At 37.0% G+C, this 25,529-nt stretch overlaps 1 protein-coding gene across 1 annotated transcript; it reads right to left on the reverse strand.

The window, feature by feature from the left end:
• Positions 1-1,565: 1,565 nt before the first annotated feature.
• Positions 1,566-23,575, reverse strand: ADSS (adenylosuccinate synthase; the record flags this gene model as incomplete). Its single annotated transcript, XM_009080331.1, has 12 exons — positions 1,566-2,892; positions 3,675-3,824; positions 8,851-8,948; positions 10,043-10,167; positions 10,577-10,731; positions 13,623-13,749; positions 15,355-15,436; positions 15,736-15,843; positions 17,924-17,990; positions 20,166-20,216; positions 20,937-21,005; positions 23,473-23,575. Coding segments are annotated over 12 exons (1,188 nt in total), but the record flags the coding sequence as incomplete, so codon positions are not given.
• Positions 23,576-25,529: the final 1,954 nt, after the last annotated feature.

Raw genomic sequence — 25,529 nt, forward strand, 5'->3', positions numbered from 1 at the left:
ACTAGGCTGCTGTTCTCTTCTTCCAGTTGAACACGAAGCTAAAACAATCTCTAAGTTTTAATAGTTGTTTCCACAATATTCAGGTTGGTGATAACATCCCAGCCTGTTTCCCCACCTGTACAAATGAAATAAGGGGTAGAAAAGGTAGCACTGGGGGAGGGAAATTTTGGTGGGGTATAACCATTCTTTGGCAACAGGAAAGTGTTTCTGCACCAGTCCAATAATTCACTCCAGGAAAACTTAGGCAAATCCAACATGCAGGGACAACATGATATGCTTTACAGATACCAAGATTAACCACCTGAAATTGAAGAAGAAAAATTCTTCGTTTCAGGTCATGAGAGTAAATATACAGCAAGAGATCCTGGACCAGTGCTGGTAGGAGGATGCTTTCAACTTTCCAGGCCTGTAATTGAGCAGAAGAATCAAAAAAAAAAATTCTCAGCTGAAATTAAAAGCAAGCAAAAGAATATAAATCACTACTGCATCCAAGACAACTGTTTTGTTTGTTTCACAGCACAAATACTGTGTATCATTTTAGGCTGTAGGTGTATTGCTTAGAAACACTGCTGCATCTGGGAACATTACTTCCTTCACTGGGAAACAAGGGTAGATTGTACAAGAGAGTTACAACACTGGAAGAACTTGAAGGTCTCTGCTTTGCAGAAGTGAAACAACTACGTAGTTGTTTTTTCTTTATTACAGCAGAAGGAAAGCATGCCCTCATTTATTTATTTACTCATTTCTTGAACCAGCTAGGCCCCCAGTCCTTGGCTGGTAGTTCCACTGACAGTGCAAATCCTCTTGGTGCCTCCTACAACTATAGGAAAACAAGAACACATAGTAATTATTACCTGCTGTTCACATTGCAAGGTCAGTTTCCTCTATTGCTGGAAAACAGTAATTTTTTTTCCTTCTAAATGAACACTGGAATTTATGTTTCACACAGCTATATCCCTCCTTCTCTCCATCAGAGAATTAGGAAGAGATTTTCAATTCAATATGTCCCTTAGCCAGGGAGGGATGGTATGGTTCTCTCCTGGACTGCGAGGCTGACAGCAAAACTAGCCCCTCATCCTCTCCACGAAAAACAGAAAGGGTGGTATTTTTTGATTTTAATGCTGATGAGAGTGATACTTACATGCAATGCCCATACAAAGGTGTCTCAATGTATTTGCCAATTTTCCAGCATTCTGTGCTATTTTCCTCTTTCTACATATCATGCAAGTAAAATACACAAACTAGCAACTGCTGTCACATGCTAGTCAACCAGTAGCAAATCCCTCTTAAGCATCAGTGCTTTTACCCTCCTGTCCCTCCTTTCATGATAAGCAATTTTATTTTACATCGATTTTGAATACAAACATTGTGCTGAACACCTCAACAGCAGCATCAGTCCAACAAATCTATTCCATTTCAGGCAACATGTGGTTACCCAAGACATAAACCAAAGGCCTCGTATTTTTTATTTTGCATTAAAAGTTGCTTATATTCCACCTGCACAGCCTAAACCTACTAAGCTGAATCTAAAACTATTGTCCCATCCTGATATAAACTTGTTTTTAGGAAACAAAATAAGTTTTATTTTAAGTGAAAAGGAAGCACATGAATACCACAGTATAATGTGTAAAACCAGAGTCATTCTGGAAAATGAGTCAAGCTGGAAAAGGAATATGTAAATATTGGATCTGCTCAAAAAGAAATCAGATTCTTTGGAATATAGAATAATGGTTATAAATTTAAATAATTCTAGACCATTTCCACATTTCCCAACAATAATAAGCCTAAATGTGTCAGATATCTTGAGGTGAACACTTGCTATTTACCCGACATCTAAAGGAAATACATGGAATACTTTAAATGTTATTTCTAAAGCATCTTCAACTTATAATTGCAGAAGTGTCTGCACTTTGGCAATTCTCCAGAGAAAGATCTTCTGTTGGCTATGCAGAAAGTAATTTAAAAGGGCATCAAAATGTTAGACTTCTCACCAAATATAAATATAACCTCATTTAATTAGGGAAACAGTTTAAGCTATGCACCTTGGAAGCAGAGAAACACAGGGTTTTTAAAATACCGGAAAAAAAATGAGTAACATTATAAAACATTTAACTCAAAATCAGAACTGTTCTTTAATAATCGCAAAGGAAGTTTTTACAATATCCATTTTCTAACTTTCTGGGCACACTTCCTGGTAAACACTTGAGTATCATCTGTGAGTTACAAAGAGTAAGTTTTCTGTGTTATACAGCTAAAAAACCCTGGACATTCTTAGCAACTTGGCATCACATCTTCTTTTAAAAAACAGATCACACAATAATTTAGACAGCATTTATAGCATTATAAAATCAGACTCCCCCTCTTTAATCACTCACAAGAGCAGTCATTAAGAATACAACAGCTTTAGGAATACAAATAATGAGGATGTAAAACTATCTGTGCAAAACTGCATTATTTTTACTGTCTAAAATTTCAGGGAAGTAACACCGCCAAAAGCAGAGAGAGGATAACAAAGACAAACAGTCATGAAAGCAATGCTACCTTAGATTTTCAAACAGGAATTACATTATGAAGTAAATATTAGGTAAAGAAAAAAAAATCTGATGGCACCTTGAACAACAGTGACAAGTGTCCTGGAAATTGCAGTTGAACAAGAATTGATACAGGTTGATGTTAAAGTCTCTTTTCAGGAGTAGTGACTGATTTGGGGGTATCAACTCTAGCATTTCTTTCCATGCAAAAATCTATCTTTCCAACATCTTTGCTTTGCGGGCTACTAATGCATTTAAGAATGAGCAGTCTTTTGAGGAGTGTGCTTTCTTCCATGCATCTGAAATCTTTAAAACAGCTGGATCATTGATTCCCTGGATTTCCCTACTCCAATCCATTTAACTGCAGGAGAGAAAAGCAAACTTTTATTTTAAGTAAGACAAAGCAAGAACAGATCATATCTTAAGGTGAGATACAAACTTGTCTATTTAAGCGCTTAAGACATTAAATATCATAGTCCAAAGAAAAACACAGCATATACTATTTGCCCGTTAAGGAATGATAACTGTGCCTGTTGTTCTCAGAGTAAGAATGCTTTGGTGACTTAGAACAGCAGGTACAGTCTTGAAGCTGCCATAATAAATGAAGCACTTTTTTACACCATAGGAGAAAAGACAGATAGAAACTGTCAGTAAAGTAAAGATTTGCATCATCTCCTAGTTCCCAGTTTTGGATGGAATCACTGGATCATCCTTACTAGAGAGCACTATAGAAATTTATTAGTTTAGGATCTCTTACTGTCACATAGAATTAATCACATTAATTAACAACCAATAGTCCCACTGACATTATAATGGTAACAAAACTAAACCCTTACTATAACCAATCTGAAAAACACTTAAGCAAGTTATATAAAAATATTCTCAGTTGAACAAGAACTATAGTATAAGCCAAAGAGAGAATGCTTATTAAAACTTATGAACATTTTCAACTCAACAACTAAATAGATGGATAAAAAGAAGCAAAAGCATAATCATTAGTGCCAACAGGTACATCATAACAAGCACAGCTACAAGTTAATTTTCAATATTTTGCATGTTCATTAGTACAAAATATCAGACAGGTTTCACTGAGCAGGAATCAACCAAAGCAACAACAACTACAAAAAGACCTGTTTTACTTACCAGGAACACCCAACTCCATTTCTATAAAGCGAACATAATTTTGTGCATTTACAGGCAGCTCATCAAACGTCCTCGCGTTTGATATGTCCGTGTCCCATCCCGGGAGTGTCTCATACTGAACCTCTACTTTATTTAAGACTTCCTGGTTGGCTGAGATGCAAACAGAAACAAAATGTTATGCCCACAAATGCTATATATTCTCTACTATGAAACACGTATCTGTAAAGCTTTTTATTCCTTTCTTACATGATGAGGTTTACTGCTAAAATAAGACAAGCACTGAAGGTGCTGAAGTGTCTTTTTTTGTTAATATAAGCATAGAGGGGAAAAAAAATCCAGTAACTATCAGGACTTTAGGAATTTCATTACTTAGTCACATGCATCTATTTTGCTTAAACTACAAACTTTTCAGTTTGGAAAACAACTTTTCAGGGAAAGTAATTCCCAAAAATACTGATTTTTTTTTTTTCCCCTGAACCAATCCCAAGATCCAGCTCCCCCTTCATGAGGGAATTGTGAAAGCAAAATTAAGTACTAGCTTTTAAATATCAGGCAGTTAAGACATATTTTTAAATGGCACAGTAGTATACTTGTTATTAAACAGCCATAAGATGTAGTTTATACATAACAGATTTCTGATGCCCACAGATCCTTTGCCCCAAAACTCTACAATGACTTTGTCAACTAGTGTGGGGTCCCACAGGATGCACAAACAGGAACTGTTCAATGGCTTCTCAGAATAGAAGCCATGAGCATATTCCATTTTGTATTTAATTTAGTAACTTGCTGCAATGTTGTCCATTAATTCTGAATCCTGTGATGACTTCAAGTACTGAAAAAGATGCTAGGCACATTGTTTTGGAATTGTATCAGTCCAGTAATTATCTGAACATTAGCTTGGAATGACACAGGGCAGCAATACAAAAGCCTCAAGCCTGAAAATGGTCACATACATTAATTACAAAATGGGAGGCGTCAGGCATTCATTGCTGCCTTCCTGATAAAGACAGGGGTCTGGCAGAGTGCCGTGGTTCAACCCCAGCCAGCAGCAAGAACCACGCAGCTGCTCACACCCTCCCCCACCAACAGGATGGGGGAGAGAATCAGAAGGGTAAAAAGCTACAAAAACTCATGGGTTAAGATAGAGACAGTTTAATAGAGAAAGCAAAAGCTGCACACACAAGCAAAGCAAAACAAGGAATTAATTCACTGCTTCCCATGGGCAGGAGGTGTTTAGCCATCTCCAGGAGAGCAGGGCCCCATCACATGTAACTGTTCCTTGGGAAGACAAACACCATCACTCCAGATGTTACCCCCTTCCTCCCACCTTATATACTGAGCATGATGTCATATGGTATGGAATATCCCTTTGGTCAGGTTGGGTCACCTGTCCCAGCTGTGTCTCCATGCACTCTCAACTTCCCTGCCAGCAAGGCAGTACGGAAAGCAGTAAAGACCTTGACTCTGCGTAAGCACTGCACAGCAGTAACAAAAAGATCCCTGCATTATAAACCCTGTGTTCAGCACAAAACCCAAACATAGCCCCATACTAGCCACTGTGAAGAAAGTTAACTCTACTTCAGCCCAAACATGCACACAGAGGCACTGTAATTAATATTATGTAGGGTCCATGTTTCAGATCAAGTCACTCCTGCAACGACAGCTAGCCAGCCTGGGAAAGGGTTTTAGGCACAAGAGGCACAGTAGAGGTGCAAACACAAAACCACAGCTAATCCCCTCCAGCACGTGTGCAGCCAACAAACTCAGGCTCAGCATATTGTCCTGGTGCAGGCAAGAGCTCCACAGCAGCAAGGTTGCATGAAGCAAGGTTATGAACTAGGCCTTTTTAGTAAGGCTGAAAGAACACTCTGCTCTACTGTCCTTAATGTCTACAACAGCGAAGAAATGCACAATTTCTGGACTGAGGTGTCCACAAGGTTAAGACAAATGATCCTGGATCAATACCTGTTGTAATCAGAACACACACACAGGCACATTAAGGATGTTTGGCTGCAGAGGCCAACTTACTTTACTGTCAGCAGCAACAACTGAGGTGGTGTGTGCTGCCCAGATAATCTGTAAAATATGTGCACACCACAAGCATGCAGTGCAGGTGGTTGCTAGCCTCCCTCTTTCCAAATAGGGAAAGTGACAACACCTGATCTTGGGAGGTCCCACAAGCATTTTTACTTCTCTGATGAAGTTAGAGGGAGAAAGCTGAAAGTGCTTGGAACTGAATGGCCCAATTTTGACTACAATCTTCCATTGGTCTGTATTAGTTCACTTTCTCACTTTCCCACAAGAGAAGAAGAAAAAGAAGAGATAAATTTCTTGATGTGTCAAATGATTCTCTAATTTTGTTCCAGCAGGTGTGATACAAGATGATGGGTGATACAAGATAAGCCAAAAACTGAGCTCAGTGTAGTAACAGATGTAGTCACCATCTAGATTTCTCTCAGCTCTTCCCTGAGGGGATTTCTCTTTTAGGGTTTCTAGAATATTCCTTAACAGCTGAATTAAATAACACAGAGCAAATATAATGATATCAGAATTTGGCGAGGGAATAATGAGATGTTACTTATAACTCAAATAGAATAGCTCAAATTTGGGATCTTGGCACCATTGTAAAAGATCCTCCAGCAATTTCCAGAAACTGAATGCAATTGCAAAAAAAGCAAGCACGAAGTAAAGCTTCTCCAAAATAATCTCCCAATTTCCTACAGACCTGTGTTTTCAAAGTCTCTTGAGCTAGAGGTTGCACCTGTGCTGAGATCAACTAATGTCTGAACTTGGACAGGAAGCACTATCAGGACTAGACCACAGCTTCCTCATTTCTTTCAAACTGATCAGCTCAGAGCTCACAGGGAGTTCTATCTTTCTTCCATGAACTCCTATGACTGGACAGAAATGGATACACTGTTCAGCTCCACAGCAAGACCACAGCCCTGATGACACCAACTGAAGTCAGCTGTAAATTTACAAGACATTTTAGGTTCTTTCTTAAGAGGCAATTACGAAATGCCCACAGAAAGTTAAGCAGAAAAAAACCTGACTGAGACTTGTAAGATCCTCTGATCCAGGTGGAAAAAGGAACAATCATATGAAATATGGCAATGCTTTTCCTGAGATCGTGGGTACTGTGTGCTTCTAATTTAGAGACAGTCATTTCACAAGAAGGGTAAATCACGAACATCTCCAAGAGAGTGGGAGGGTACGAAGGGAGAGAGAAAGAAATAGCCTGCCAGTGAGAGATTCCTAGAGTAGATCTCTTCTAAATTAAATTCAAATGTCAGTGGCAAGTTTGAAAATACATAAAAATAAATGATGCAAGTGCATGGAGAGATGTAGGTATCAGAAATAATCTAATGTCCAAAACACAAAGTGGGAAGAGAGTTACCTTTTGTTCTTTATGCCAGGGGCAGGAGTAACCTGCAGCATATGTGCAGAAAATGCTGCCAAATGTTGAGGAATATAGCAAAGAGAGGTGTGGAACACAGAGGCACTGTGAGAGACAGCATCTTCCAGCTTACCAGAAGCTCAGCTCAAACTCCTTCCTGACACTCAAGGAAGACAGCATGTCAACAGCTTCTACTAAACTTCTACCAGAATTTTTAATTGTTCACATAGTAAAGAAAAATACAGTTAGGCAGGTGAGCCACGCTGTGCTGCTATAAGCAAAGGTCAACTACCTGTTACCTGGGCATATACTGGGAGTAAAGTCTCTCTGCTCAGGAATTGTATGTAATAAAGATTCTGCTCCTATCTGAGACACACAAACAATGAAGGGGAAAAGAAAGAGCAATTACTGAAGTCTTAGAACTGGACAACGCAGCCACCTGCTTATGCCATCTTTAATGATGGGACTGCCAGAGAAGGTCCTCCTGGCCTGAGCACAACACAGTCCAAAGATCCCCCAGGCTAGAGGGCAGGGCCACAGACAAGGCATTTACTAAGTAGTTCTCAATACAAATATGCAATCTTCATTATGTTGGAAGGCCATTTAAAGTATATACAAATGTCCCTAATGTTTTGATAAGGACATCAGGGAATATCTGAGTCTTAAAAAGGGAAAAGCATTCCCTGGTTTAGTGTAAGATGAGTACTAGATTTCCTGAATTAAAGTGCATGCCATGTCATTCAGCATGCATTCAGATTGTAACTGGCACTTTTGTTTGAAGATACTGGAGGGCAAATCAGTTACAGAACTCCCAAATGCACAATGCGAAACAAAAAATTATTTTTTTAAAGTCTTTATGAATGACTCACTCTAAGAGATATTTGCTATTTTCAAGGGCTATCAGCAGATCACTGATTCTTTTATACGTAATTATATCTTTATACTACATAAATCCTGCTGTGAGTTGTATCCAATTATTACAGTTGATCTCCTCACCCACAAGAAATTCTCTGATGATGACATCACATGAAAAATTGTAACCTGTGACCAGTCCCTAACCCTGAGGTACCAATTAGAATGAAAACAGGCATCTATGTGCACACTGAAAGAACAGAAAGCACCATCCTTAGTACTACTTAATGCCTTTCTAGACTATCTCTACTATTGCAAATTGAACAAGATGCATTATCTATAAAAACACTGACTTGTGATATCAGAATATTTTCACATGCAGATACACTTTTCAAGTAAAAATGACCACTAAAATGACCACTGTCCTCTGTGAGTTATTAAAGGGAAGTGAACGGTTAGAAAAGTAACACAGGGAGAGAAAAACCTTGGCTTTTCAACAGGATCAGTTCTCTCACATGGTTCACCACATGCTTAAATGAAGACCTGACCTGCTAAAAGAGGGAATGAATACAGTAGGGGAAACAAGACACTGGGTTCAGAGTGTGAAACAAGCTTCCAGCTTAGCTGGAAGGTAATGCAGGCTGTATAAAAGAAGAGAGATAAAGTAGTAACAAAATTTACGTTTTAGAAGCTTTGCATAGTGCCTTGCATCTTTCTAGTAAGCAAATGCCAGTATTTGGTACTGATGTCTTTAGGGTGCAGGTACAGGTGTGGTACAAGGTGTCTCTGGTGCATGTGGGAAGACATTAATGGATTGAAGCTGAAGTAACACATTTCTGTCATAAGTTTTACAAGTAAAAGTCAAATGCATTGAAGCATCAGATTACATTTCAGCAAAATCCAAAACTGTTAAACAAGCATCCTTACCAGGAAAATGAGGTATGATTTCACCATCTAGTTTGTATGCAACACCAACTTTGATTTCTGGAAATACATCCAATATATCCAATTTGGTAAGTGCCAATCTATAAAGAAACATTACACTGGTTAAACAAGTTCAACAACACTTGAATCTTATCACATTGTAAAGGAAGTCAAATGTAAAATGGATTTCTGCAACATGCAATTAATCATATTTCTTTAGAAAAATATTTCATATGGCAATAATCTATTTATCTGGTGTGACTTAAAAAAAAGCCCAAAACCCAACAACTGCCCAAACAAAACCACAAAACCCCTAAACACTCTTTTTGTTGCATCCTTACACCGAGTACTACAAGAAAATGGCAAAAATCAAATCCCAGGTATTCTCCAACTGCAGTTTCTGGTCTATAGCTTTAAGTGATATAATTTTAATCAGTGAGGGTGCTGCCAAGATACTTGTTGACCGTTCATTTGAGATGGTTTCACTGCATGATGCCTGTTGCTGTCTATTCCTGTCCTCTGCCAAATGTTCCTGTCGTACAATGAAGGCAGCAAAATAATCAAACACTGGCTCTGAAAATACCTGGCTGCATCTTACTTTAAATAAAACCCACACGGGACAAGAAAATCAGAAATGTTTAAGGAAAACATGTATTTACACTATTTGATCTACTGGAAATTTTATACCAGTTTGCTTTGGACACCTGTTTTTCATTTTAATCAAAACCCTGAAGTCATATCCAAAGACTCTTCGTTTGCACATACCGATGAAGATATGATGGGTTCTCATCTGTCTTATTTTGAAAACAAACTATCAAAACAAAACCCCATAAACTATATTACACTTTAAGGCTGTTGTAATGCATTTGATGTGGTCTAGGTTGGGTGGAACGGTAGGGCTTGGGGCAGGCTTGAAGCATCAAGTACTAAGATACGCAAGTTCTTCTTGAATCATTTTCACTAAGAAACAGCTATGTGCTACAAGGAGAAATCTAAGAGTATGCAAATGTCAAATACAAAAGCATTTAATGCTAGGAAAAATGAGGAACAGTTAATTCACCAAAATATCAAAACAATCAACAAATCAGTACTAACAGTCTGAATATTACTAACTGGTATATGTACAATTTACAGTAATCTGCAGCATTTCATGATTTTATGTCAAGCTGCCAGCAAAGCTGTCAAAACAACTCACGCAGTAAATCCATTAATCATGTAGGCGTATCGGAGTGAAACGAGGTCCAGCCAGCCACATCTTCTCTTTCTACCAGTGGTGACACCAAACTCTTTACCTCTGAGCTGCAGCAATTCTCCAATTTCCTAACAAAGAGTAATGCCATCCCATGAGTGCAGAGGCAGGCTTTTTTATTTCCAATACATGATGCATACTTTACATTTCACAATATTGTTAATTACCTCAACAGTTCTTGCCCCCATTTTTCTCAATGCTATCCATTGGGATGAAAAGCAAAATACAAAATGCTATTTCTAATTCAAAGGAACACTTTGAGCACATTTCTCAAAATCTATTCCTGTGCTAACCTTCTATTCCACAGAAAGGCCTGCGAAACTTATGATCAGGTCTGGCAGCCCTATATGCTCAGTCTTGAATCAGAATATTGAGACATCCAAACATGCTGTCACCTACTTGCATTTAACCCCTCGTGCTCATTTAACTTAAGACAGACAAGGCACACCAAGCTATTTCATCCAGGGCTACAATACTCACATTGTTTTGTTCTGTAGGAAAGGCACCGATTCCAACTCTCGTTGTATATGCTTTCACAACTCCGAACACTTCCCCAACATTCTGTGGTGGCATTCCCAGACCTGTACACACACCTCCAACTGTGCAGTTTGATGAAGTCACAAAAGGATATGTGCCTATTCCAAAAAAATGGTTTTAGAAACTTCTTAAAACATTGGTTTAAAGGATTTTTTAAGAAACCTAACCTGGAGAGGAATAGTACTTGCATCACGCTTACCTAGACTTTACAACACTAAAAACCAAAACACACAACAGGGAGGTGGTGGATTCACCATCCCTGGAGGTTTTCAAGATGAGACTCGATGTGGCACTTAGTGCCATGTTCCAGAAACGATGGTAGGGTTGGACTTGGTGATCTTTGAGGTCTCTTCCACCCCAGCTGATTCTATGATTCTATGTACTCTGCAGTCAAGAACATATTCAACAGCTCTCAGGTTTGTCTGCACACTGTCTGATCCACCTTTACTGAAAAAGGTAGAAATCTTACCACTTACTTCAACAGGTACAGAGGTCAAAGTTGACTACGTAACAATTGTGAATGATCGTGCAAGTAAAGAATTGCAGTAAGACACCAGAAAACTGTGCCTTGCTATCTCACATAAAATATACTCACTGACAGAATAATGTCAAACTGTGAAGGGACACTCTTGCAAAAAATGCTACTAAAAGGTTAAAGAATACAGGTTTACCATTTTTAATTTGAGGGAAAAAATAAAATACAAGCTCTATAAACAGGTCAGCACATTACAAGGATAAGAAATTGCAAAGAAATGCAGAATTCCGTAAAGAACAACTCTGCTTTCATAACCAGATGAAAAAGTCATCATTAAAATGACTCCTGGAATATAGTCTAGTTCATTAGTGTTAAAAGTTTGTCTCTAGTTAAATATTCAACCCCCATTTAAAGTGCAGCCTGGACTGCAAAGATAAGAGTTAAACATCCCAAAATACTTAGATTTATACCTTTTGTCTTTTGTTGCTTGTTTGGGTTTTTTAAGTAATGGAAGATGAAACAGCCAGTCCTTAGCTGAATCGTGAACAAATTCTTCAGCCTCACAAAACTACATATAAGCAAGAAAACTTCTACCTCATGCTTCAGACACTTTTTTTTTTTTTGCTCTTTTGGTAGGAGTCAGAGATGGGTAAGAGAGGAACAACCAAGACAAAAGGAACTGAAAGCAATACAGACAACTTTCAAAAGCCAAAATCCTGCAGAGGCTGTTCAGTGAGGTTTTGCAGATTAGCTTCAGACTAACTCTAGCTTCTTTTGCTTAACTCAAATTGCTCAAGAGAAAAGCAGAGGCTTAGAGGAGATAAGTAACAACAGTGTCCAAACGCTAATTAGTCTTTATCTTTCTTAGAACACAGTAGTTGAGCTCTTCTTTACTTCAGGTAAATACAGCTAGTGAATGTGAACAATAGAGTCAATGGGACAATTCTTACTCACTTTCATCTCCCAGCCTCATACATTTACATTGGTTTATCCTCACTCAGCGTTTAAAAACATGGAAAACCACACATTCCCACACCCAGGCAAATGCACATAGGAGCCCCATTACAAGCTCCAGAGAAGTGGTATGGACTGCAAGGCTGGGGATTTACCATCCTCACTGCTAAAAGACACACATTCATAAAAGTCACTTCAGTATTTAGACTTCTGTGCACCAAAGCACAGGAAACAGCCCCGTTCAGAAAGCTTAATAATCATACTTGGCATTGTCAAACCTTTTGACTAGGACTTGTCTACTGATAACCCAAGTGTTCAATCCACTGATGATATCTACTGAAGGAGAATAGATATTCTCTCTCTGTGTGAGTCACACAGGAAAAAAAAAATAATCTAAGTGAACCAAACAAATCTGTACATATGACAGACATACCTGATGAGTCTCATACTTGCATCTCCTACTTACATAAAATCCCAAATCCTCACCACTTACATAAAACAAGTCCCCTAGTCTTCTGCAAATACCTCAGGTTTGCAAAGGTTTCCTCTGTAACAAGCCTATTTGAAGATTTCTTTCCTTGTTTTGGGGGTTTTTTTTTGACTTGTTAAAAAAGGAAGTGTCTTCTACTATTTAGAATATAATGGGAAAACTCTGTGTTTACAATTACAGTGATTGGTTTAAGTCATATCTTCCTCTTAAAAGAATTTCAAACTCAGTATGTTTGAAAATGCCCAATATCAGTGAATTCCTACAGAGTGCATGCCAATTTTGTATTTGTTTGACAGCAGTCCTTACAGGCTTCCACTCAGGCTTAAGCATCTTTCTAACAATAAATATGATGCAGTTACAAAGCTAGTGAGACTGAAGAAAAAGGTGACAAAATGCAGGAGCCAATCACACAGGCTGCCTGTGCCTATACAGAGGTATAACAATTTATCTGTTCTTAAAATATAAGGATAATCAATCATCACATAAAAATAAGAAGCTGCTTCTATCAAGATGTTTCTAACTTCATTAGCAAAATTACCATGTTTTAAGAAAAACTGCACCATTTTTAATATCAAATTGACTGGGATATCTTTTTACTCTTGCCTCATTAACAGTCCAGCTTACCAACACTTTTCCTTACATAGTGAAACTGTGGAAATAAAGACTTATTAAAAAAAAAGCTGATTTTTCAACAAGTATTTTGCATATATAGCTCTCAAAGCTCTCAAGTCTTCTTCTCAAGTGTTTTCCATAGATGTATACATTTGTGAGTTATTTCATATGAAATCTACAGACAGGGAAGTAATAGCTACACTCTAAGAAAAGCCACCTGATCTTTACTGTCATTCAAATAATTACTCTTGGGAGCCTCTAAAGCTTTTTGAAAAAAATATAATTAACACACCCACTCACACACCCCTGTATTATTTGCTACTCATAGAGAGCATTGTTCTTCCAAAATACAAAACACTCCTGCCATAAGAACAGCTAAGCACAGAAGAGTTTATATTTAGTGTTCCTTTTTCACAACCTAAGTGTATAGCAACATTTCTCAGAAAGATTATACCTACCAAAATCTATGTCCAGCAGTGCTGCATTTGCACCTTCTACTAAGATCTTCTTTGGTGGTCCATGTAAAGCCTCATACATGAAATAAACACCATCCCTTACCATTGGTTTTACTTTTTCCATGTAGCCCTGAATAATACAAAATACTATTGTATAGTATAATTTCATTATGATAAAGGCAGCCAGAGCAGAATTGCTATTGTTCCCTCTTAACAATGCTTGTATTCCTTTTGAAAGGGAAAAGCAACATAAAGAAATGCTAAATATGCCATAATATGTGAACAAGGGAAGGAAGAACATGAGATTCAGATTTACACAACAGACATGTACACTCTGCCTAGGAGGAAAGAAAACAAAAAGGGAGGTGAGGGGGTATGAAATAAAATCCAAACTTTTGTAATGCTTTAGAAATATTCAAGTTCGAGCATAATCACATACTGTATTTGGTATTTCATTTCTAACTGTACAAAATTTCTCCCCCAAAACCAGCATGTAGAGAGTTCTACTTCTGGCCATCTGAAGCCGAAAAATGCACACAACTGTAAATCGGAAGCAATTTATTGGAATAAAGGGTCAAATGCCTGAATGCCACTGAGCAGCTGGATGCAAGAAGCCAGTCACATTCAGATTATCACACGGTACACAGCCTTTTCCCCCATGACAATAGATGGAAGTTCTCATTTAAAAAATTCACTTCACATGAAATACAACACTTTGTCTTTCAGAATTGAATCAAGTGCATTAGCATGTGACAAGTAATTTTCCTCAAGCTGCAAATACATATTGTGTTTCCACCCTAACAATGTGTTTCAGATATTCTGTAACCATAATGGGTATTAAATAAACTATAAAGCATTATGAAGCACTCAACTGCAACCATTTTGTAGGTATACATATTGATAAAAATACTACAACTCAAGATGTGCAACAGGCATTATTTGAAGTTAGCCAAAGATAATTGCTAAGAACTCCCACATATTCTATTCTACAGCTGTAAAAATGAGTTTAGTGGCAACTAAAGTACAAGAAGGATAATCTCTTTGGCCTGATTTTCTCAAAGAAGTAAATGTTGCTGTGCATGGCCTCCCTGCACCACACACACCTCAATGATTTTAAACAATTTGTCAAATTTGGAAAGGGTGAACAAAAAAAATCCCACACAGTTAATTATCTATAAAAGGCATGAACACAAAGGTTGGGTAAGGGCAAGACATTTCACAATTTCTTCAAATAAGAACTTGGATCCAGTACCAAAAAAAATTCATACTAGTGAGAAATCTCTCAACTGTCCCAATCACAGGGGAAACATCAAATCAGAATTCATAATGAATTACTCAGAACAACAATTTACTTCAGTTCTTAAGTTTCTGACACAATAAATTAATATTCTACTTTACAAGGAAATATACCTTCCCCAAACACAATCCTGTTGGGGTTTTTTCTCCCAGAGAGTATGTTTGAGCAAGCCAAAGTAAAAAATAATTTTCTGTACACAAGCCTTTTTCTTAAAATTTACATTATTTCTCTTGAAACCAAGTTTTGAAATATTGCATAAAGCAAGGTCCAAAGTGTCCTTAAGGATAGCAGCACACTCCTGAAAACAGATCTATACTAATTTCCCATTATATGTGTTGTTTTCACTCTTCACACAAGCAGGAGCATCAGTCACCAAGGGATTTATATCTCAATAACTGCACACAGTGATGATATAATTTCACAGAGAGAAGTACTTACCTTGAGCTTTTCCAACTCCCCTTCAATATCTATCTCTAAGGTAGGATATATCGCTTTGTACTGATTGGCTAACACTTTGAACCTGGAAGGTAAAAATGCTCCACTAAGGTTTTTGTTTGTTTTCATCCTCAATTCCCCCACAACCTTAGGTTTTACTGGTTCTATATCTGCAATTATTTTGCAATTTATCAATTTTAAATAATAAATTATGCTAATAATTATGAGTATATAATTTCATAAAATAAGATTAAATAATTTTTATATTGTCAAATTATTTTTAATCAGGAGACATAACAGGAACCAGATGTAATTGCTTACACAGGGTACTACCCGGAAACTGAAAACTATGCTTACAACTGTGTATTAAAATACAGAAATTACCTCTCAGAAAATTCATCAAAATCAGAAACAAGATCACACATTCTGAGTCCACTTCGAGCTGCCTTGGAAGAATATACTGGACCAATTCCTTTTTTGGTAGTTCCCAAACTTTGAAAATATAACAACAGGAATTATTTTTGATAGAAAATGAATGTATTTTTTCTTTAAAGCTATTACATCCTTAGCATAAAAGCAAATGCTGTTAATTGTGAGCATTTAACCTTGTTCTAGGCACTTAAAACAAGAGATACTTTATGCAACCTAGTTTCAGAATATCACTGTTTACAAATGCAAATATGTCAATCTTCTAGTTCTGGTTTTAAAACAGTAACTTTTCATACTTTAGTGAACTCTTACATATTTATTTCTACACAGTTCCCAACTTTTATACATAAGGAATTGAATGCCAAGCAAAGTATTATGAACTGAAACTTATTAAATGCCTTCCTAAAACACTGTCCCAAAGACCTGAAGAAAGCCCTCCATAAAGCAACAGCACAAACAGTATATATATAAGAAATATTTCATTTAACTCTACTTGAACTCTAATTCCTCAGGTGGAGCCAGGAAAATAGAGATGACTGCCAAGAATCCAAGAGTGACAATTAGAGTCAATATGCTGTATGTCAAGGGTTCAGAAACAGATTGTCCACTGTGGCTGGTTCTGAAAACCTGAATTCTTTTTCTCACCCTTACATACTCACACTCTGGCTGAAAAATCCTTTTATGGCTTAAGTCAATGATGTTGTAATATATGACTTGCTTGCAGTGACTTTAGTGTCAGAGAAGCACAGGTAGTTCAGAAAGTGTCTTGCTTAAATAGCTACCAAAATGGAACCAAACTGCACTCACCACAGGCAAATTATCAAATATCTTTCCCACCACTATCAAAAGACTAAGTAACTTTTTCAGGAGAAGTGAACGAGTCTGCAGCATTTTCAGAAGTGTGCTGTACATTGCTAAGCTTAGTCTGGCACTCAGTTTTAACTGTTTTGATTTGTTTGGGTTTGTGGGGTTTTTTCCCCCGAGCAGGGGAACACAAAGGCTTATCTTCTTCAATTATAAATTCAATATATGCTGTGGCCCATGTTACTTCAAACTGCCTCGAAGGTAGCATGCTTGAAGGTACTCAGGTCAAGAGGGTCTCCATTTCAAGTAGGACGTACAGATCATATCTAAACTTTATGTTAAAGAGTATCAACTGATACACAAGTGAACAGAAATACAGATCATAGTAAGTACATAATTCACTTCAGCTGTGTCCTTAGTAGTTTGGATTAGATTCAAAACAATAAACTTGGAAAAAACCCGAATTCTTCCAATTAGATTCAATACTGAGTAACCTCAGGAAACAATGTTTACCTCCAGTCCAAAAAAAAACCCAAAAAACCACATTCTAACCAACTTTGCATCACACAGTATCATTTCACCAGACCAGGACACTGCGGCTTAAATAACTGATGAAGCCTCCAACCTAATTCATACCCTCCACAGAGAATCTCTCAAAGGAGCAGTTGGTTTCCATTTATTTTGTTTCATTAAGACATATTGAGTCATAAAAAAAGTTGAGCTGTCAGAAAATTGTATTTATAAAAGTTAAAATGATTGCATAAGCAGAACACACTATATCAAATTACCTTTTCTACAATCTTTCTGCAAAGGAAACTACATGAGCCTTACTTGTGAATGGGTTTGAGCTATCTGAACAGATAAAAGCATTCCGTTGAAATAAAAAATAAACTTATCATTTACAATGTTCAAAGTGTTAGACACAAAAGAATTTTAACACCAAATATGCTATGTAGTCAAACCTACAGTTGGACAAGCTAGGAGGCTATTCCATTTCCTCACCCCCAACCAAGAGGAGATTCTTTTGATAATCTATGATAGCCTGTAGTACTACTCTCCCCACTACAGTCACTTAGAGCCTTAAAATTTAGGAAGCTTGAAAACTGTATGACAGTTGCAGAATTTCAAGAACTCCACAGAAATAAGAAATTAAGCATTTTTGAGAGTGACTTTAGCTTTGACAAACTTTTTTCCAAGTTTCTTTAAAATACAGTCCACATTGAAGAGTTACATGATAATTCATACTTTTTTTGAACAACAAACAATAATATAAATTCAATATATTAAGTCATATGTTTGTACTACATCATCCCATGTTTGACAAAATAAAACTACCTACTTCTTTCCAGCTTGTTCTTGCCTCTGTTGTTCTTGGATGCCATCAGCGGCTTGGTGGAAATCAAACACTAGGAAAATACAGTAACTTAAGCTGAAAATTTGTGTGCAATAAATCCTATCAGTATTGATATCTTCAAACCAATTCTAGTCGTTTATCAATGTGGAAAAAATATATATACACTGAAGAGGCAAATAAAATGACGAGTTTTTTCGTCTCTTTCGCAAGTTACGTTTTTACACAGGGAAGAGTTCTAAGGTTTCTCAGAGCCTTTTTCAAGTGTTTACTTCGTAGAATATCTGCAGACTGAGTATACACATCCCACAAAATAAATGAGCTATTTCAGCTCTGTAATGGCCCCAAAAGAATATATGGATAAACGAAGAAAATATGTCATCAAAAAAAATCCTGGAAATAGGCTATAGTGAAACAAAGGTCATACTGCTGAAATTTAACCAGGAACTATAAGTAAACATTCCCATTCATTCTGAAGACTTCTTAAACAATTTTATTTTTATGTTTTAGACAACATCAATTAAAACACATTTGGAAATACGGAAGCTCCCACCAACATCTGTTATGTAAGCTGAAATCATCTTCATATGCCCTGATTAGGTTTTCTATGCATTATATTATTATTAATGACAGAGTATCCCTTGCCACAATTCCTTCTCTAACGTAAAAGCAAAATAAACCAACCCCAAAATCAAAATCTGACAAGACTCATGTCAAATGCAAACACTGGAGCACAGTTTAGAGGTTAACAGAAGCCTGCTTAATTTTCTTAAATACAAATCTCCTGAAAGTTAAAACCTAATTACACATTACACAGGAAAGACTGAAAACTTGCAAGAAACAGTCAAACTCATTCAATAAGTACTCCAGTCTCTCTAGAACAAGAGAGTTTTTCATATTTGCTTTACCAATTTGGTTTTGTGTTTATTTCCACACATTACCATAATTTAAAGGATGACATTATGCCCAGCAGCTTGAACCTGCCTTTGGTTGATCTTTGTTACAGACTAATCGTTCACAAATCACCAATACCTATTTTAGAGAAGACATTTTTATCATGGCAACAAAACTTCAGACTGTCATCAAAACCTTCTAAATGAACTTTCAGAATGCTGCTGTTTATGTTAAAGAGGCTGAATGAGTGACAGTAATGGTCCTCTTTACACAGAATCTGTTTAGCTAGGAAAACTTCACAGCACTGCCATTGCAATATAATCACCACAGAACAGCTTTCCTAATAATCAAGTTCCAAGTAATTCACCTACAGTGATTCTACTATCAAAAAAGATACTGGTAACTTAGAAACAGTTACTCAGCTATTTCAAACTCCTTAGTTAGTTAGTTTCACAGTAAAAATGTATTTACTCTGAAATAACGTTTGCTCACTAAGCTATTCCAGATTGGTTTAAAAAACAAAGCAAAAAACCAAAGAAAGCAAAACCAAAAGCAAACCCTTTTTTCCGGTGTTACAAGCTTTATTTGATAAAGACCTAAAGAGTTTGCAGATTCAGAAAATGACTACCAGAGCAGCAATACTGTTATAATATCTAAAGAGCTCATTTAAAGGACCAATTTATGTAATAAAGATGTGGTAGGAGTGGTACAGGAAGAGTCTCTGGAGCTCTGTGTTGGTGGACTGGACTCTAAAGACTATTTTACTTCAGGCTCTGAACTGCAGTGCTGGCATAGGCTGGAATCAGTGCTCGACCGATGCGCTCCCTGCAAGGGGGGCAGCCGTTCTCTCCTTCCCTATAAATTCCCATAAAATTTCCATTATGAAGCACGTGGCAATTTACTTGGTAGGGAGACCATTAGTTTGAAGTCACATCCAGTCATGTGATTTCCCAGCAGAGAAGCTGCTGTAAGCAACAGGGAAAAAGGAAATGACTCCTTCAGCCTATTCATTTCTGAACACTTTTTGACTGCTCTGTGCTTCTAATCTTGGTCTTAGAAAGTGAACCTGCTTTCCTGACTAGGTGATGTTTATGGAACAGGATTAAAGAGTCACGAGGATATAAAGCTGGGAGGGTCCTGAGTGGTGAACAATTTTTTCTTCTATGAGTTTAAATAAACCAATGAAGCATACAGAGACTTAATCCAAAGAAAAGTACATTCCTATATAAACAGATGGCTAAAAACTGTCATGCTTTTACTGACAGGGAAAATTCAGAGAAATCAAAGCTAAACAAAAACATTAACAAAAAACCTCAAAATATAAAAAGGAACTTACCAATGTGAGCCCTGTCAGAAATTATTAGTCTTTTTTCCCAGCCTTCTAGACCTTCAAAGACAAAATGAAATAGTTCAATTATGTCTGTATAGCAGTTTTGTCTTCTGATGTATAAATACTTTCCATGTTTAGCCTTCAGTCAATCTATTTAAAGACTGAACAATCACATTGCAGAGTAAAAAGAAATAATTAAAACTTGGCATCAAGCTATAAAGCTGAGAAAAATCAAGCTTATTCTGAAGAATTCTACCTATTCTACTAGTTCCTCAATTTTAGCAATCAATTAGTAGCTTTTTTGGGTTTGAATAATCTAGACCATTGATTTGCCTCACTCACTGCTGCCAAGCACAGCTATAGGCATAACACAAAGTATCCAAAAACTGAGTTCTGAATCAAGAAGTGATTACCACAGCACTTGTTTACATTAACATGATCAAAGTGCACACCATTATTGTCAGAGGTAAAACAACTATGAACAGTTTAACACACTTTAACAAGCTGTTTCACTTCCTAAAGTCATTTCTTTAAGCGAAGAAAATTGCGCAGATAATTCATATTTAGAATATATTCTGCAACTGTACAGAGACTCCTCTTATCTGTGTTCCCATGAGGGCTTCCCTGGGACTTCTAGCATGACTCCTGTCAGAAACCAGCAGCTAAAGGAAGTCGAGGAAAAATACACAGCACATAACCCCTGCAGAGGCATCCTCCATCTAAATCCTTGGGGACCCCACAAACTATTTTAAAAGTAGTATCTTAGAATTTTCTCACCTGTTCCTTTCTTTAAGTTTTTTTCAGCTTCTTCAAAGAGTCCAGGCAAATGAATTACAACACCATTTCCTGAAGAAAACCATTATACAAAATTTAATTAATTATCTTGAGCATGGGAAAAAATATTTCAAATAGTTCAAAGACACTTCATGTTTCATATGCATATTTTGTTTACATTTTTTAACTTTAAGTTTCTAAACTTTCAAGACAATGCAATTTTTATTCTTAGGAGGCTGGCAGTAAAAGACAAGATTTATACCTGAAATATGTGTTTCTAACTACATACATTGAACCTTTTTAATAAAGTCAGCAAACTTTCAGTTTAGATCAGGACAAACTAACATAATCATGGACAGCCTGGTATACAACTTCCTCTTCCTCATCTCTAAAATTAACTTCCCTCTTTGTACTTCATTTTAATAAGCCTATTGTTTTTGAGAAGCTTAGTACATTTCCATCATCATTATAAACACTAGCAGCCCCTCAGGCATCTTCTGCTGTAAACAGACACAGAAAATTCCATATATAGCATTGGGGTTGTTAACAGACTAGCAAAAATAACAGAGGGAAAAGCTCTATCAAAATCAAGCTCCCCTTCCTACAGCTGTCACACTGCTCAGAAAATGACTACTAGCTCACAGAACTAAAGAAGGAGCATTCCCATACAGCAAAACTGAACCATCTTAAAGCCATACCAAACTCAGCAGATCCAAAGCTACCAGTATAACTTCCAGCTGAAGAATTAAAGGACCTGCCATTTGAAACTATTTATATATCACCTAATTTCACATAGATAAAAGCATTCTAAACATCGACATACAAAGTATTTAAGACTTCTTCACTCTAATGGTATAATCTTCACATGGTACAGTCCTAATCAATAGGAATAGTCCTATGAGAATACTCAAATCATTTTGCCCTTGCCTTTTATTTTTTTTAAACTATAAGCTCTTTCAGTGGAATCCTAAGCCCTTCTTTTTTTCCGAAAGAGATTTTAAACATAGGGCATACCTAAAAGAAGCTAGAACAACAAACTTCAGAACAGGCAAGACCAAGAGATAGCAGATGCAGCCAAGAGGATTTGTAAAATGCTCTCTCCTGACTGCTGTATAGGATGGGAGACTTCTTCCTACTCAGCCAAGTCCACCCAACAACACATGGCAAATGGGCATCCTTTTTAACTGTTTTCAAGCAATAACCTGCTTAAGATATATAATTCAGTAACACATCAAAAGGGAATAAAAGTAGCATCATCTGCCTCAGCCCTCAAAACAACAAACTTAACTGTTTTTTACATCCCAAACTCCTCTTTTGTCAGTGGGAATCTATTTCCATGCCCATTGGCTCAGTTTCTGTAGAAGTATTAGGCAGAGCAAGTTGATCCAAAACTATCCCATTATCAAGTCACAATATGACTGCTGAAAAGAGGCAATCAATCACTAATTCCCATCAAGGAAAGAGTTACTGCTGACTGCAAGTATACAGTCACTACAAGCTGTTTATGAATCATGTAACTTGTGATAGAGACTCTTTAGTTGCTGTTTAGCAAACTGTCAATGACCACTTGCTCTTGGCATATGTACCAAGCTGAGAGGCAAGACTAGAGGCTCCAAGCAATGAGATGCAGGAAGAAGTGACAGGAAAAGCATGGCAATAGAGTCCTGACTTGGAGAAGTACACTGTGTAAGGGACAGGAGTTCTGGGTATCAAAAAAGCCTTGCTAAGTCATAGCCTTTATTGACCCAGAGACCCAACTGCTCAGTGAAACAGCACTCAAGCACGTACAAAGTTACAATGCTGTGCACAACTTTTGTTTGCCTTCATTTTTAGAAGGAAATTTTACGGGTTACACAGCCCTACTAAGCTGGTTGGTCATACAAGCAATCCAAAGGGAAAAAACAAAATGACCCACATAGGACTGGAAACGGGATTCCCGGACAGGGAGCAGGGTAAGTAGGTGTATAGGGAAAATAGAGAGAACAGTTTAAACCCCCTTTCACGAAGCAAACAGATCCTGACATCACCTAGTACTGCCCCTGCCCTAAACCTTCTAATGTGCTCTCCTGATAGGACTTCTTGGTAAGAACTCTATAGTGCAGAAGCCTTTTGGAGTCAGCATTCACTTCATAATCCCATGGAACAAGGAGGAAAGACCCATGTCTCAAAAAGTACTGGTAGGTACTTAGCAGAGCTGAAGATGAAAACAGAGAAAAGGTATTCTGAGAATAAAAGAAATAACTGGTAGAGAAAATAAGAGGCAATGGGAGAATGAAGATATGTTGGGCAGCTAGCTCTTTGTACTGACAGGATAGATAAGAAGAAAGATGAACTACACAAGACAATAAAAGATACTTCCATAATCCAAACTTAACAAATGCGTTAGGGCAATATTAGGAAGATATTAGAAGAGTTCAGGCCTATGAAAATTTGAAGAAAAAGAACCCTGGTCCTGTATGTCCTCAGATACATTGTTATTTTAGTATGTCAGAAGTGTGTAACTACAGTACTGTCCATTTTTTAGAGATGTCCCACTTACCAATGAACGCGGTGACTTTTGGATTGATGATCCCACTTGGCAGAAGATGAAAGTCATACTCCACAGCATCCACAACAACTGTATGTCCTGCATTATTGCCTCCCTGGTGGGGGGGGGAAGGGGGAGAAAAGTGTTAATAGTTTTTGACACTAAAGTCAAATGAACACAGTATAGAGACAGAATAAACGGGTTTCAGCTCCAATTTCGCAGTTTTCATTTCTGTTACTGACAAAAGATCTTTCAGATATTTCCTTTTCCCAGAAAATCAGCCAAACTTGTTCTGTCAAACTGGACAATTTCAACATCAGTATTATTTGCCATATAGACTTTGGACAGTGTTTTGGTTCATCAAAGGTATGAAAGCTTGGAATAAGAATAAAATGCTCCTAAAAATTATTGGACAGAAGCCTGAATTCTCTAGAACATGCAAACATTTCTAAAAGCCATCATCAGTTTTATTAGCTTCCTGTTAGACTTATAGAGAGCAAGTATTAAAAGTGCAAACTTAGCCAAGAAAAAATCCAAATCCCCAGTTAAACAGAGTATATGAAACCATAGTTATTGGGAAAGGTAAGTTTGGCAACATGCAGGTTTGTTGTTCTGAGTTTGGGTTCAGTCTTTTGAGTGTTCTTCTATGAACAGTACCCAGTAAAGTTAACTAGTTCATTCTGCACCTCCCTAGCAATGAGAGAGGTTCTGCAACAGCACAAGTCATTTATATCTGAAATGTACTGTTTAAGGAGTGAGTCTAAAGGCAACTACAACAACTGTGCTTTTATAAGTTAACGGAAACCATTCACATCAAACAAATACTTGATGTTTCTAGCTCTTTCCATTACCACAAAGAGAGTATTAAGAGATTTGTTAAACTGAAATATGTCTAAAATACAAAAAGAAACTTGTGACCAAGTCTTAAAGAGGGTCAAGAAAGGCTTATGAAACTAAAAAGATTACAAAACAGTTACCAAATATCCCCGGTTCTTGTTTGTTGTACTTTTGAAAATAAGCTTATACTCTCTTGTGACCCAGTCATTTGTGCAAGACAAGGTTACACTCAAAACGGTTCTGTTTGTCATAACCACAGGAACATCCCTTAGAGGCACCTTGCACAAGAAATAAACAAACTGCTTCACAGAAGGAAACCCTTAAAGGAAATACAGCTAAGCTAAGCTGCCTTTCAGCACAAGAGAAACTGAAGTAAGGAATTATATTAAAAGGAAGAAAAAAAGAAACTGTATGAAGTATTAATCCATGGAATTATAAATCTGAAATAGTTCCGAATATTGTCACGCAGAAAATCCTTCCTAAGCAACAGACTCAACAGCTACCCACCACTTCTAAGCTTACAAAGCATGAATGCAATACATAGAGCCATATCTGACAACACAAATAACAAACAGCTGCAGGTACCAAACACACACGCCACAGGTAAAAGTCAAATCTCAGTGAAGATGTCAATGAAAATTCTTGCAATTTTAGCATCATTTATTAGAGGACTTGAAGCCATTCCACCTCCTCTGAAAACAGGGAAAACTTTGAACGTTTCATCCAACAAAGGAAATGCCTGAATTTTACATTATTAAATCATTTAAACTTGCATTATATAGACTTTTTCCACATAGTAAACATTACCTTGAAACAGCTGTAAGGACTTTTTGATGGAGATTTTCACTGCAAATGATCTAATTAGAGAATGACAAATTTTCAATTCCCAGCATGTGAAACACTGAATGCATACATAAACCAGGCCTTTCCAGTTTATTCTTTCACAAAAATCATACATGTTCAGAAATAATCCTCCTCCTGCTTCCATTCTTTCTACTCAGCAGTAGCTTTTAAGAAAGATTATTTACAAGTCCACCACTCTACATTTGTACCTTTGATTTAAAAGAATGTGAACTAGCTACATTGGCAGGTAGATCATTTACAACTATATTTGAAATGCAATGCTGATACTCCTGAGCTTTTCCAAAGTACTCCAAAACCAGGTATCATTCTAAGAACTATTAAGTCATATACATATAGAAAATACACTAGTGGTTTTTTAAGTAACAAAA

This window comes from Acanthisitta chloris, unplaced genomic scaffold (assembly GCF_000695815.1).
Source record: "Acanthisitta chloris isolate BGI_N310 unplaced genomic scaffold, ASM69581v1 scaffold21778, whole genome shotgun sequence".
In the NCBI taxonomy this organism is placed as follows: domain Eukaryota; kingdom Metazoa; phylum Chordata; class Aves; order Passeriformes; family Acanthisittidae; genus Acanthisitta; species Acanthisitta chloris.